This window comes from Chiloscyllium punctatum, chromosome 39, assembly GCF_047496795.1.
Source record: "Chiloscyllium punctatum isolate Juve2018m chromosome 39, sChiPun1.3, whole genome shotgun sequence".
Classification (NCBI taxonomy): Eukaryota; Metazoa; Chordata; class Chondrichthyes; order Orectolobiformes; family Hemiscylliidae; genus Chiloscyllium; species Chiloscyllium punctatum.
This window is the reverse complement of record NC_092777.1, coordinates 14,178,205-14,193,640: the sequence shown is the minus strand read 5'-3', so window position 1 is coordinate 14,193,640 and position 15,436 is coordinate 14,178,205. Positions and strand designations below refer to the sequence as shown.

Below are 15,436 nucleotides of genomic sequence, written 5' to 3'. Positions count from 1 at the left end.
TTCTCTGGCCCTGTGCTGATTGTGGGTGAGATTTGACGATTTGGTGAGAGTTGTTGAGAGTTGTGGAGGGTGTTTCTTAAAGAGCATATAATTATCAGAATCTTTCAGACATGTCAGCAAGCCAAGACTTGTTCAGCCAAGACTTGTTTGTTTTGAAATGAAATGAGTGTTTAAAAGGCAATTGCCGACTTTCATGCGAAACATGAAAACAAGCCTTTCCTTAGCCCAGGGTGAAGGATGGAAGCCTGACGTGGATTACACAAAAGGAGAGGGAGCAGTGTCAGGCATTGGACTGGGGCAGGAACAGGGTCTGAGCTCGGCGCCACCATGGAAAAGGAGGGATCAGGTCAGAGAGAGAAGGAGGGAATGTCCAGGGAACGGCAGATTCACATCAACACTGTGGGAAGGTAGGGATGTGAAATCAGGAACACTTGTCAGTCGGCGGACTGTGGGATTGGGAACACCGTCGGTGTGTGGCTGTAGGATTGGGAACACCACCAGTGTGTTGGCTGTGGGATCGGGAAAACTGCCTGTGGACGGGCTGTTGGACCAAGAACACCATCAGTGCAAGGACTGTGGGCTTGGGAACATCACTTATGTATGGACTATGGGACCAGGAATACTGTCACTGTAATGACTGCGGGATGGGGAAATTGCCTGTGTGTGGACTATGGGATCGGGAATACTGTCAGTGTAATGACTTTGTGATCGGGAACGCCACCAGTGTACAGACTGTGGGACTGGAACATTGTCAGTGTAATGACTGAGTATCCCTCTCTTTGAAGGCTGTGCCATTGGGAGCTGGGCAGATGTTCATCCTCCTTAAACCTATCTCCTCAACTGAGCCTTCCTTTGGCCATGTGACCTGACAGCAACTGCAGTGTCACAGCTGATTTGAAGTGGTCACCCTGGGGGATGTGAGCAGCTAAAAGGCAGGATATAACTGAAAGTCATTGTTGTTGGCTGGAGGCAGTTGGAGGCAGTGTCAGGCTGGGTGGGTATTACTTTGGCCTGAAGGGTGGCATTTGGGAAAATACTGAGAGTGTAGCTCCCCAAACCCCATTCACAGACTCTCACAATCAAAGGATTATTATGTTGCAGAAAGAGGTCATTCAGCCCAATCATGCCTGAACAGTTCTGTTATCTCATGCCAATCTCCTGCCCGTTTCCCATGTCCCGACCTGCCACACTGCTGCGTGAACTTCAGTCTTGCTGGGACAGAAGGAAAAGGTTAAACCATGGATCTTCCTGGGCAATGTTGTGAAAACAGATCAGATTGAATCACACCAACGCCGGGGTTTGTGTGTGGGGTCAGCTCAGCACCGCTAGCTTTTATTACCCTTCACCACCACCTTCACTGCTCACTTCTAGACCCCTCAGAGCTGGGGAAGGTCGCTCAGCAGGATGTTTCAAATCCTCCTCTCTCGATCTTCTACATCCTGAGGGCCCATGTCAAACAAAATAATGAAAAAACTGTGTCTCCTCTTCCCTTTTGGGCGGGGGGGGGGGGGGAGGGGGGTCTTACAGAGAACTGGGCCAGTTCCCCCTCACATTCCCACAGTGGCTCTCCTATGCCTCCTATTGGCTGCCTGACAAACTGCACTGGCAGATTGATCAGATCTGCAGCCGAGTTGTTTAAAGATTTTTGTTTTAATCCCCTACTCATTAAGCAACCTTTCTCTGTCCACATTTTCCAAAGGACTGCCCAACACAAAGCAGGAGAGGGTAGGAGAGCCTGGATAATAGCAAATGATCAAAAGGAACGTATATTTCTGTAGTACATGATCACACTGTTAAAGCATCTTCTGATGTATTATGTCTGAAGATTTCTTCTGCAGTGCAGTGACTACTATCTACATACATATGTCAGACATTTTCTATGTCAACAATGCCCTTGCAACAACAAGGGGCTGAATGGCTGAGTCAACCAGAGACCTAAGTAAGTAAATAAATGAAACAAAGACTGGCTGTTGCTGAAAATCTGAAACAAGAACAGAAAGTGCTGGAGAAACTCAGCAGGTCTGGCAGCATCTGTGGAGAGAGAAACGGAGTTAACGTTTCCAGTTTCAGAAATGATAGTAACCAGGAAGCCCAGTGAAGCAGTTGAGGGTACCTCGTTGAATTTTTTTTTAAAGCAGACATGGATAGATTGTTGATCAGTAAAGGAATTAAGGGTTATGGTGAGATGGTGGGTAAGTGGAGTTGAGTCCATAAAAAGATCAGCCATGATCCTATTGAATGGTGGAGCAGGCTCGAAGAGCCAGTCGGCCTACTCCTGCTCCTGGTTCTTATGTTCTTAAGACAGGATGGGATGTGGGGAATGAGTGAGGAGACAGATGGAGATAGAGCCCAGAGAGAGAGAGAAACTAATAGTGAGGGAGACAAAAGGTTGGGTGATAGTGTGCCAGGGGAAGAGAAAAGCTGACAATGGGGTCAATATGTAGGTGAGAATGGGTTAGCTTTGCTGAAAGCCGCTCACATAATGACATAATGGGTCTGGGGTGTGAGGGTGAGTAAAGGACATGGGGGGTGGTGTTCAGGCCTTGAGTATGTAATGCAGGCTGTGATTTCAGAGTCACACTGAGGGAGAGCTGCACTGTCAGAGACATTGTCTTTCACAACAAACGTTAAATTTTAAAAGCCCATCTGTGTTGGCTTATTTGGATTTTATAAATGGTTGGAGGAAGGAGCAGTGAGTTCCTTCCAGAGTCTTGGCTGATATTAGTGCCTGAGCTGACATCATGATGACAGATTAACTGACTGCTCATCTCAGCTGCTGTTTGTGGCATCATCTTTACAGAATCGATTGTTCTTCACAGTAGCTCAGCTCCTGTGTTGTTTCCTGAGGGAAAAGATGAACATAGTCAAGCCTTCCTTGCATTCGTCCGAAGACGAGCACAGTTGGCTGACAGTGCTGCATTGGTGGTTATTTTTTGGACGATACTGCATGGCTCCTCTGCCTGATCGGCTGCTAGTGCCCTCAGCCCCAGCCTTGTTACCCATGGTCTTGATTATTCCTATGGAATCCTGGCTGGCTTCCCACATTCACACATCCGTAAACTGAAGACCATCTGAAGACTCAGCTGCCCTATGTCCTTCTTCGCTCCTTGACTCGTTCACTCATTGCTCCCTGTGCTTGTTGACCTGTTTACATCACAGTTAAATAACATGCCACTCTTAAAATTCTCATTTTCATTTTCAAATTCCTTCATGACCTTGCTGCTCTCTATCTGCAGCCACACGAGTCTCTGGAGTATCTGTGCTCCTCCAGCTGTTGAACAGCCTCAATTTCAATTGCTCCACCACCGGAGGCAGCATCTCCAGTCCTGTTGCCAGGTGATGTCATTAAGATGGCGGTGGAGTAGGGGCCGTGAGCCGGGGCCTGTCAACTCCAACTACTTTTCTGTTTTCTCTTCTTTCCTTTACTTACCTCTTGTCCTGAGCTTGGATGGCATTGGAGGTGGTGAGGAACTTAGAGGGACGTGAGTGGGTCCAGCACCGAACATGTGGTGGCAGCGAGTGGGCTCTTACTTACTTTTCTGGGGCGAGCACAGGATCTGGCATTGAAATTAGCGGCTGCTACATCGGCAGAGGTAAGTCCACTGGCAAAAAATGGTGCCTGGGGATCGGCAACTTCACCGTTTGTTGGAGTCTGGTGTGGAAGGTGGTGAGGAGATGGAGGAAGGATGCCAGTATAGGTGGTGCTGATGATGAGCTGGCTGAGGACTAATGGACTGTCTCTAAGCTACATCTTTTTAATTTTTTTTTGCTTCTCAAACTATTCAAAATGGCGCCAGATTGTGGCGACAATGGAAAAGATTATCACTGTATTTTACTGTTTTACTCAATGCACATGACAATAAAATCATTCAAACACCTTTCATTACCTGAGCACTAAACTCTTGATTTTCATATTTCAGCACCACTCTGAATCGCTACCATTCTCTCCCTCTTTCTCTTCTTATAAGACCCACTTTAAAAACTACCTCCTTTGCCAAACCTTTGGTCATCCAGCTCTACAACCTCATTATGCAGCTCAGTGCCAAACGTTGCTTTTAAAACGTGTCTGTGAAGTACACTGGAATGTCTTAATCAAATTAAGATGCTACAGAAACACAGTATTGTTGTACTGCAGTGAGATTTAACATAGTTTTTATCTTGTATATCACAATTCAAATAAAGCACATTTAGAATTCAAAATTTAGGGTGGCACGGTGGCTCAGTGGTTAGCACTGCTGCCTCACAGCACCAGTGACCTGGTTTCGATTCCAGCCTTGGGCGACTGTCTGTGTGGGGTTTGCACATTTTCCCCGTGTGTGTGTGGGTTTCATTCCGGTGCTCCGGTTTCCTCCCACGGTCCAGAGTTGTGCATGTTAGGTGGATTGGCCATGTTAAATTGCCCATAGTGTCCAGGGATCTGTAGGCAAGGTGGGTTAGCCCTGGGAAATGCAGGGTTACAGGAATAGGATGGGGAGGGATGGGTGAATGGGTGGGATGCTCTTTGGAGAGTCAGTGTGGACTTGATGGACCAAATGGCCTGCTTCCATACTGTAGGGATTCTACGATCTCTCAAAAAAGTATGTTCTGTTTTTGTGTATTGGAGCAATGCAGAGACAACAAGTTTGTTTACACCATCTTTAAAAAAATGAATGGAATCACAAAATGTCTTCAACCACATTTAAAGCTCCATTTCTAGTTGTTTTTCTGGTGTCTGCTTACTTTGTTTGGAGCCCACATCCAGCCTTAACCAATTAATGAGCGTGGATGAATTTCCAAACTTGCATAATACAGCACAGATCAATTGATCCACCAAACACCAGGTTGTATGAAATGTAGGAGAGATTATGGAGGGCACACAAAGGTTTTGATGAAATGGTTGATTTGCTGAGTAATGGAGATTAGATTAGATTAAACGGGACTCCCTACAGTGTGGAAACAGGCCCTTTGACCCAACAAGATCATACTGACCCTCTGAAGAGTAACCCACCCAGACACATTCCCCTACATTTACCTCTGACTAATGTACCTAACATTATGGGAAATTTAGCATGGTCAATTCACCTAACCTGCATGTCTTTGGGTTGTGGGAGAAAATCCAGAGCATTCGGAAGAAACTCACAGACACGGGGAGAATGTGCAAACTCCACACAGACAGTCACCTGAGGCTGGAATTGAACCCGGGTGCCTGGCGCTGTGAGGCAGCAGTGCTCACCACTGAACCATTGTGCTGCCTACTGAACCACACTCGACTGAGATATGGGTTGACTCAATAAACTGAGTGGGGGGGAAGGGGGGGCAGGGAAGGGCTGAAAGAAAGGGCTCTGTGATCTGTAAATCAAGATGGAATTTGAACAGGCTTGTCCATCTGGCGTAATCGAGACTGTGATTATTTTATCTGACAGTCCGAGATGCTCCTCCAGCACCAGTCCAACCCATGCATCGTAAATAAGGCCAAGAAGACACCGTTGGATCTCGCGTGTGAGTTTGGCAGACTGAAGGTAAGATAGTTTGCTCCTTAAATTGTCTGTAACGCGGGACCTTCCTCATAATCTCAATGCTCAGGTTTCTGTTGATGGAAGACTGTTTAACAACTGAGGCAGAATGAGTAACTCCAGGATCATTGCTTAGAAGGGACGATTAACCAGATTTGTTGATACTGACACACAATCTGTGTCAACAAGAGCGGGATTGGGGTTTGGAAATGTAGAGAGACTGGGAAGTGGAGAAAGTGGGCATTGGGATGAGGAATAATGGAAGGAGCGGATTTTGGGATTGAGAAGTGTGAAGCCAGTGGGACCATGATTGGAATTTGTGGAGTGTGTGTGACTGGGATTGGAAACTGTCGAGAGATTCAGAATCAGAATTGGAATGTTGGAAGAAGGATGGACATGAATTGTGAAGAGACTGGGACCAGGATTGAGACTTGTGAAGAAGTGGACATTGAAATTGGAAGGCGTAGGGTTGAGTGTAACAATCGAACCCACCCAGAGATGCCAGTTCACTTCAGGTATTTAATGGTATTCTCTGTGGTGGCTCCTGGAGGTGTTGGAAGCTCAGCGCCTCAAACCCCACACCAGGATCTGAATGCAAAACCTTGGCTGATAATCACTAATTCAGAACCAAGGGTGGGATCAAACCCAGGTCCCTAGCGCTGTGAAGCAGCAATGCTAGCAACTGAGCCACTGTGCCTCCACTTAAAACATCTGAATTAGTCAGTCATCTCATTGTAGTTTGTGGGGTTTTGTATACCAACTGACTGTCACATTTCCCTAAATTATAAGAGTGATTTTTAGCTGTAAAGGACTTGTGGTCAACCTTAGGTTGTGAAGGGCGCTAGGTAAATGCAAGTCTTCCTTTCTTGCTTTAGCACTGTCTGTGTATGTACAACTGTGACAGCAGGATCAATGTATGACTACAGCTGGAGCTGGAACATAATGTTTTACAACACAACCCCATCAATGACTTGTCCACTGCTTAATAGACACTCAGGAATAAAATCAATCCATTGGGGTGGCACGGTGGCTCAGTGGTTAGCACTGCTGCCTCACAGCGCCAGGGACCCAGGTTCAATTCCTGCCTCAGGCAACTGTCTGTGTGGAGTTTGCACATTCTCCCTGTGACTGCATGGGTTTCCTCCCACAGTAATACATTGATCCTGCTGTCACAGTTGTAAACTCGCCTTCAATTCCTCCATCAGTATTTTGTAACCTGTACCGTCAAGTTACTGTTCTCTTTGCTAACAGTAGTAAGTCTTTAAATGAAATTATCCTCATGAGCCTTCCTCCTTAGTGTCTGTTTTGCAGTTTGAGGGGGTGTGTTATCCTGACCTTTGCCCTGAGCTAGCTTTAGAGCTGCACTTTCAGATCAGAGTGTGGAGAGCTTGCCTGTGTTTGATCCTGTCGATGCCATTGCCCACAGTACCTGCTGATCGAAACATCAGCTGCATGTTGAAGGATGACTTTAACTTATTTTGGGGAGGTGTGTTCACCACACAGCACCAACATGGAGGCGCAGCTGGGGGTTTTGTGCAGGAAGAACCCGGGCTGGATGGATTCTCTACATCTTGCAGCTTTGAGCCCAAGTAAAGGCCAAGTTTGTCATAGAGTCATAGAGATGTACAGCATGGAAACAGACCCTTCGGTCCAACTCGTCCATGCTGACCAGATATCCCAACCCAATCTAGTCCCACCTGCCAGCACCCGGCCCATATCTCTCTAAACCCTTCCTATTCATATACCCATCCAGATGCCTCTTAAATGTTGTAATTGTACCAGCCTCCACCACTTCCTCTGGCAGCTCATTCCATACCCGTACCACCCTCTGCGTGAAAAAGTTGCCCCTTAGGTCTCTTTTATATCTTTCCCCCCTCACCCTAAACCAATGCCCTCTAGTTCTGGACTCCCCGACTCCAGGGAAAAGACTTTGCCTATTTACCCTATCCATGTCCCTCATAATTTTGTAAACCTCTACAAAGTCACCCCTCAGCCTCCGATGCTCCAGGGAAAACAGCCCCAGCCTGTTCAGCCTCTCCCTATAGCTCAAACCCTCCAACCCTGGCAACATCTTTGTAAATCTTTTCTGAATCCTTTCAAGTTTCACAACATCTTTCCGATAGGAAGGAGACCAGAATTGCACGCAATATTCCAACAGTGGCCTAACCAATGTCCTGTACAGCCGCAACATGACCTCCCAACTCCTGTACTCAATAGTGGGCGGCACGGTGGCACAGTGGTTAGCACTGCTGCCTCACAGCGCCAGAGACCTGAGTTCAATTCCCGCCTCAGGCGACTGACTGTGTGGAGTTTGCACATTCTCCCCGTGTCTGCGTGGGTTTCCTCCGGGTGCTCCGGTTTCCTCCCACACTCCAAAGATGTGCAGGTCAGGTGAATTGGCCATGCTAAATTGCCCGTAGTGTTAGGTAAGGGGTAGATGTAGGGGTATGGGTGGTTTGCGCTTCGGCGGGGCGGTGTTGACTTGTTGTGCCGAAGGGCCTGTTTCCACACTGTAAGTAATCTAATCTAATCTAATCTAATCTAATCAATACTCTGACCAATAAAGGAAAGCATACCAAATACCTTCTTCACTATCCTATTCACCTGCAACTTCACTTTCAAGGAGCTATGAAACTTGCATATCCCTACTTTGTTTTCCATTCATTCTTTCTGATTATTACAGTGCCATTCTCCGTTGTTGGAGCACATTGGCCCCTGTGTTGCCAGGTTACTGCCAGGGAGGGGATCATCTGAGCGGCTTTAGCATTAGCCATTAGCTTTCGCTAAGAAGTGTCTTAGTGTGGGCATCAGTTCAGGTTCAGAGCTGGACAGGGCTGAAGCCATGAAGCCCCCTATAGTTAAATAGCACAAAAGCCTCAGCTGACAATTGGCTCATGAGTCTAATGGTTACCTGGGGCCAGGTGATGGGACAGGATACGTGTAAAGAGAAAACCCCAGCAGAAGCTAAATGGAGGGCACTTCAAAGGAGGGACCAGCACTACTCTTGATCGTAATGGTGATCAACCATTCAGGACCACACCACATATCATGGCCTGGATCATTATCAGGTAAATTTACTAGCCCTCCGATGAAAGATTTGCCTTTGATATGGCAACTTTCACAACCTCAGGACATACCAAAAGGGCATGGAACCCAATAAAGTGCTTTAGAACTGGAATCACTGCTGTAATGCAGGCAATAAGGCAGTCACTTTGTCCCTGAATGCAACGAAGTAAAAGAGAACTTCATCTGTTTCTTGGAGCTTTGGTTTAGATTTTGGGTAGGACACCAGTGAGATCTCCCTCACTCTTCTTCCAGTTCAGTATTGAAATTATTTACCTCCAACTGGAACACCAACTGGGGTGTCAGTGCAGTGCCTTGTTTGAAGGACAGCACCACTGATCATGAGGCACTCGTTCAGTCTGACGCTGGACGCTGTAAGCCTGGACTTCGTACACGATTTTATGTGCTTCAACACGTGACCTACAGTGTCTCCTCTATGCATTAAGAGTTTTGCAGCGTTTTTTTGGGCGAGGAGTGAGAGTGGACATCCAGTTGTGGGGAGGTGGGTACTTAAGGAATGGGTTCTAAAACAGGGATTTACTGTCTTTCCAAGCTGGGATCTGGCAGGAATAAAGCCTGGTGCTGGGATGAGCTGGAAAGGCAGCAAAAAGGAGCTTGGGACTGGGGAAGGAAAATTCATCTTGACAGATACGTGGCCATTAGCCCTTCACAGTGGCTCAAATGGACAACAGATAACAGTGATCAGAAACCCCATTGAAAGCCGCAGTCAGCAACGATAACTGTAAGTGCTGACGATACTCTGATCAGTCAGATTCCTGATACTAACTCCATTATGAGCTGCTTTGGCAACAGCTAAACTCTGTTGGAGGCATGCAGACTCCAGAACCGCTGAGCACAGAGAATCTCTGGAATGCAAGTAGTTAATCTGGCTGAGATTTTCAACAGCTCTGAAAACACTGATCTCTCCCTTGCCTTGCTACCCAGGTTGCACAGCTTCTGTTGAACAGCAACATGTGTGTTGCCTTACTGGAGGGTCAATCCAAAGACAGCGCTGATGCCAACTTCACCACCCCACTGCATCTGGCTGCCAAGAATGGGCACAAAGACATTATCAGGTTTGGGCATTTCATTTTAACATGTGCGTCTGTGTTACAACCCCTGGTACAAAAGTGTACTGAGATTGATGGAGAAATGCAGTCACATCTCTGTGCAGCAAGGGGATGGTTTTGATTGAAATTGACACCCTTCAATGCGTTTTGTAACGGCAGCTGTCTGTACTGTTCCACATTCCATTCCAATCCTTGCATTGTTCAGATGTTGCTGGTCTTGGTGTATGAGGCTGTTGCTGGCCCTTCATCCTTGGTGGTAGTGAGTGTGGCTAAATCACAGGCTCCTTTCCCATTTACGTAGAACGTGCTGCACACGAGCAGGCCGTTTGACTGTTCTGACGTTTGTGCTCTGCGCAGGTCTCTGACATATCTCTGCGCAGGTCTCTAGCAACCTTTACACCATTCCTGTGTACCCTCTCATTCCTTTACCCCACCTGTACTTATCCACCATCTCTAACCTCGGGATTTCCCTCCCGCAAGTTCGCAACCACATTCCATTCCTTCAAGACACTGCTTTCAACTGACTGCACTGAACAAGCCATTGGGAACCTGGCCTGATATCTCCTACGTTTCATACTTGGTGTGAATATGCTCATGTGAGTGATGCTATACAAATGGAAATTGTTGTTGTACACTTACAGCATATGTGTATCTTTCACCTCCATTGAGAGGAGAGACTACATTTAAGCCGATCAAAAGAAAAACAGAGAGAGTGGCACGTTTCTCCGATGGAGTAGACTGTCTAAGCACTGGCTCACCCGGTCGAATTTCCAGTTGTAGGTTGTGAAATAATTGCATAGAGGCAGGTATCTGGTCACCAGTCACCCTTTATTTACATGTGCACAGTACGCTGGCTCTAAGCCAGTCCCTAGACTGAGGAGACCTTCTGAATCTCCTGTTTATTGTTGTGTTCAACTGAAACAGAACTCACCCGCATCGCGATTCAGCATAGCATTCCATCAACGTGAGTGGCAGCGGTGGGATTCAAACCCATGCCTCCTGAGAGGCTGGAGCCTAAATCCAGCGCCTTAGACTGCTCGGCCAGCCAGGGCTATCTGATTGGCCCAGGTTAACAACCCCAATCAAAAATCTCATAGTCAATGAGATCCACCGAGCCGTGGTTCCAATCACGATAGGTTAAGCTTCTGTGAGCAGGGGGCTGGTGATTCACTAATGCTAGGAATTAAGCAGAAATGAATGATAACCAAGCATCCTTACACTGTCCACACCTTCTCACTGCTCAGAGGACACAAGGGGAGGAATTGTAATCAAAAAGCTAATCCTGACATAATAAACATTATTGTAGTGCTTTTTAGTAGAGTTAATACGTATGTTTTAAGATCTACACATTAAGAGCATTTGCCCCTTCAAACCAGCTCCACCATACAGTAAGGCTATCAGTTTACATTTTGAATTCCACATTCCCATCTAACTTTGATCTCTCTTTCTCAGAAAACTGTATCTACCTCTGCTTTAAATAAATTCAATGACCCATTTCCACTACCTTCTGAAACAGCAGGTTTCACCGTCGCAAACCCTATGTGTGCTATAATTCCAACTGATGGTGCTACTGGACATGTCAAATCCCAGAATGAAACCTGGCTTGATAGATCATAAGTTTAATTTTTGCATTTGGTTACCATGGTGATCAGTCACTGAGACTATACACACAAAGCTGCAAACAAAATGGCACAAATTCATTAGACAAAAGAATAAAAACAGCAAACAAATATATATGTGACTATATATACATATACATATGACAATTTAGAAAGCTCTTAACACGTCCAGAAAAACAACATTTTAACCTGTTTCCCAGTGCTACCCTTTACAGATATGCAATCGTGGAGAAATATCACTAGTTTTTATTCTTTAAATCTCTTACTTAACTAATTCTTCCCAGTTCTTTTCCTTGAACCACTGAGACAGTTTTCTGAATTGATTTCCAATTCTGGTGGCATGAACTTTTCAGGTCTAAACCTCTTCAATTCCTTTCACCTGAGTTATACACAAATAATTCCAGTTTGGAAGCTTCACCAACTTAAAAGTAACACTTCTGCTAGGGTTTCTGGTTCCCCTGAACTGAAATCTTGATTCCCCTGCTTGGAGGAAACTGCGTTCCCCTCTGAACTGAACTCCTGCTTCTTCTGAGCTGAAGTGTAAAACTGATCTAGTGGCCTGTGGCCAATTCACCACATTAAACATTCCATCCATTAACACCATCACTGTCTGTCTGGGCATTTAACTAAAGTCACATGTCTTCTTGGAAATGATGTATTTAGGTCACTGTTCCAAATGTGTTTCTGACCCTTTTTTTTAATAGATATTTTTTATTAGAAATTTAACATTTTTACAAGTTTACAAAAATAAACAAAACTCTCAAGTACAAACATTGATATACAGTTAAATCTTAAATATATAATAACCAAAATTTAACAAAAGAAAAATACCAAGAAAGAAAAAGAAAACAAAACTCAACTAACTACTAATCTAACCTACAACTAACCAGAGTGTATATTTAAGTCTCTTAGATTATTCAAATAAGAGAAAGAGAAAAAAAAACAACGGATAACATAGAAATGTTCGGAATGTGTTAACATCAAATGTAACAAAACCCGTATTTGTTCGGGATTCCTCTCCCAAGGGGCCCCGGACCAGCCAGGTTTGTAATCTCAATTAAATAAAAGCCCTTGTTAGGATAGCCGAAATATCTGTATTCACATAATTCAAGAAGGGCTGCCATATTTTATAAAATAATTTGGTCTTTTGGTGCACCATATTTGTAAGGAAGTCAAGGGGAATACATTCTATAATTAATCTGTGCCAATTTGAAAGTCCAGGGGGGCCCTCAGCCACCCAGTTTACCAAAATATTTTTCCTCGCACTGAAAGAGAGAATAGAAAACAGTCTCTTCCCGTACATGTCCAGGGAGGGAAAGTTCGAAAAGCCCAAAAGGAGAGAAATGGGGTCTACTTTAATTTCCGTTCCTAAAATTTCTGTCAGGGTACTTGCTACTTTAGTCCAGTATCTACGGATCTTATGACAGGTCCATAGACAATGTACAAGAGTGCCCACCTCTATTTTACATTTGGGACACATTGGAGATGCTCCAGCCTTAAATTTTGCCAATCGATCCGGTGCTATATGGGCCCTATGAAGTATCTTCAGCTGGATAGCCTGAGTTCTGTTACAGATGGTGATTCTTCTGGCGTTTTCCCAAATGTCATTCCACGTTTCTATAGAGATTTCTAGTCCCAAATCCTGATCCCATGTTTTAAGCAGATTGTCCATATCTCCCAATACTTCATCATGTAGTAAATGATAAATGGTACTGATGGAGGATACCCCCATTGGTCGTAGTACTCTACATTCTCTATCTGATTTATAAAGACTATCTAATAACGTAGTCTTCTTCTGTATATAGTCTCAAATTTGGAAGTATCGATAGAGGTCTCCATCAGGTAATCCGAATTTCTGACGCAGCTGTTCAAAAGACATCAGGACCCCATCTTTAAATAGGTCCCCTAGACATGAGATACCCCTGGATCTCCAGAGTTTAAAAGTGGCATTCGTAAACCCTGGTTGGAATCCCCATGCTCCCACTATCGGCGCACAGGGGGATGTTTTATGTGAGTTGCCCTCATTTTGCCGCATTATATTCCAAGCTTTAATTGTATTTAGTATTATAGAGTTTTTACAGTGATCCGTAATGATTTTCCTCTTGTCTGAAAATAAAAGGTTAAAAAGTGGGCATTTTACTTGAGAAGCCTCAATATCCAGCCAGATTGATTGTGGGTCAGACAAGACCCAATCAGCTATGTAACTTAATAGGGAACTTAACTGATATTTCCTAAAATCTGGGAAGTCCAATCCTCCCCTTGCCTGTGGAAGCTGTAGCTTCTTAAGCTTAATGAGGGGCCGTCTATGATTCCAGAAAAAGGAACCCAGCCAGCCATATAATTTACGTAGTGCCAGCCTCGGCAGCATCACCGGAAGCATTCTCATAGGGTATAGGAGGCGGGGCAGGACATTCATTTTAATTAGTGCTATTCTACCCAGCCAAGAAATTGGAAGGTCTCCCCATCGCTGGAGATCCTGCCTTATCCTTTCCAGTAAATGCACAAAGTTAGCCTTGTATAACTGACCAAATACTGGGATAATAAAAACGCCTAAATATAAGAAACCCTCCAGGGACCAACGAAAGGGAAAATGGGATCCGTCCACTAAGTGGGGTATCATAGCAAGGCCACCCATTGGCATAGCCTCCGATTTTGAGAAATTAATTTTATAGCCTGAGGTTTCTGACCTTTTAAAAGAAAACCATTAACAAATTGACCAAAATCCATCTACCTCAATTTTACAAACCAAATCCCAAACCATAATAATATACACATAAAACACAACTTTTATCACAAAAGGAATAACATTCACCTCATCCTAAAATGGGAACGCCCAATTGTAAAAGAGAATTCCCCAGTTCTGGATACATCCTTCTTGCTATGTCCACCTCGTCAAGGCCATGTTAATATCTTGTACACTTCAGGAGACAGTGAAATCTGCAGATGCTGGAGATCAGAGTTGAGAGTGTGTTGCTGGAAAAGCACAGCAGGTCAGGCAGCATCCGAGGATCAGGAGAGTCGACGTTCCGGGCCGGAGCCAGGCTCCCAGTCTCATTCCTGATGAAGGGCTTTTGCCTGAAACGTTGATTTTCTTGCTCCTCGGATGCTGCATGACCTGCTGTGCTCTTATACACTTGAGTCAATCGTCCCCCACCATGCTAAAGTTCAGTGGGAACAGACCTAATCTGTCTAACCTATCCTCTGTAACAATCCACTCACTCCAGGTATCAACCTACTAAAGCTCTTTTGAACTGCCTCCAATGCATTTACATCGCTCCTTGAATAAGGAAACCAAAATTGCGCACAGAATTTGAGATGTGCTCTCACCAATCCTCTGTATAACTGAAACATAATCCCCTTCCTGTTATGTTAAATGCCTCTCAAAATAAAAGATAGCATCCCATGAGCTGCCTTGATGACTTGCTTATCCCAGAAAACTAACTTTTTGTGACTCATTGTAAGTTTTGTAATTTCATGTTCTTACTTTGGATAACAATGTGAGATTCACAGTAGGAACAGGCTATTTGATGGTCTGTCTAGCAGAATGCTGCTTCCTTGCCCTCCATTATACTATACAGTGTGGCTGTTGGTCTTCTGTTTTTTCTATGGGATCTCACATCCCAAATGATGGGAAAATGAGAGCCTCATCCACCTGAAGCATATATCCCCCTGCACATCTATCCAGAGACTGTCTGAATTTTAATCAGTTCTGCCTTTGAGGCGGGCATACTAACACTGAGCCAAAAGCTTGTTTCAGTGAAGTTGGACACTACTTTGTCAAAAAACATCTATTAAAAGAACCAGAGGCAGGATCTGCCTATGTACTTGTTCCGTAGGCAGTATCATTCTCAGGCAGCACAGAAATCCTATCAAATACTCCCAGGACAGGGACAGCATAGGGTTAGATACTGAGTAAAGTTCCCTGTACACTGTCCCCCATCAAATACTCCCAAGACAGGGACATCATGGGGTTAGATACAGAGTAAACTTCCTCTACACTGTCTGTATCAAACCCTCCCAGGACAGGGACAGCATAGGGTTAGATACTGAGTAAAGTTCACTGTACACTGTCCCACATCAAATACTCCCAAGACAGGGACATCATGGGGTTAGATACAGAGTAAACTTCCTCTACACTGTCTGTATCAAACCCTCCCAGGACAGGGACAGCATAGGGTTAGATACTGAGTAA

At 44.9% G+C, this 15,436-nt stretch overlaps 1 protein-coding gene across 5 annotated transcripts in view; it reads left to right on the top strand.

Annotated features, from left to right (window-relative positions):
- Positions 1-15,436, top strand: part of LOC140463836 (caskin-2-like) — a 292,300-nt gene that overhangs the window by 203,007 nt on the left and 73,857 nt on the right. For all 5 annotated transcript variants that reach the window (XM_072558217.1, XM_072558221.1, XM_072558218.1 and 2 more), the window contains 2 exons: positions 5,403-5,498; positions 9,501-9,631. In XM_072558217.1, coding sequence (XP_072414318.1) covers positions 5,403-5,498; positions 9,501-9,631 — 227 coding nt within the window. The remainder of the gene's footprint in view (positions 1-5,402; positions 5,499-9,500; positions 9,632-15,436) is intronic.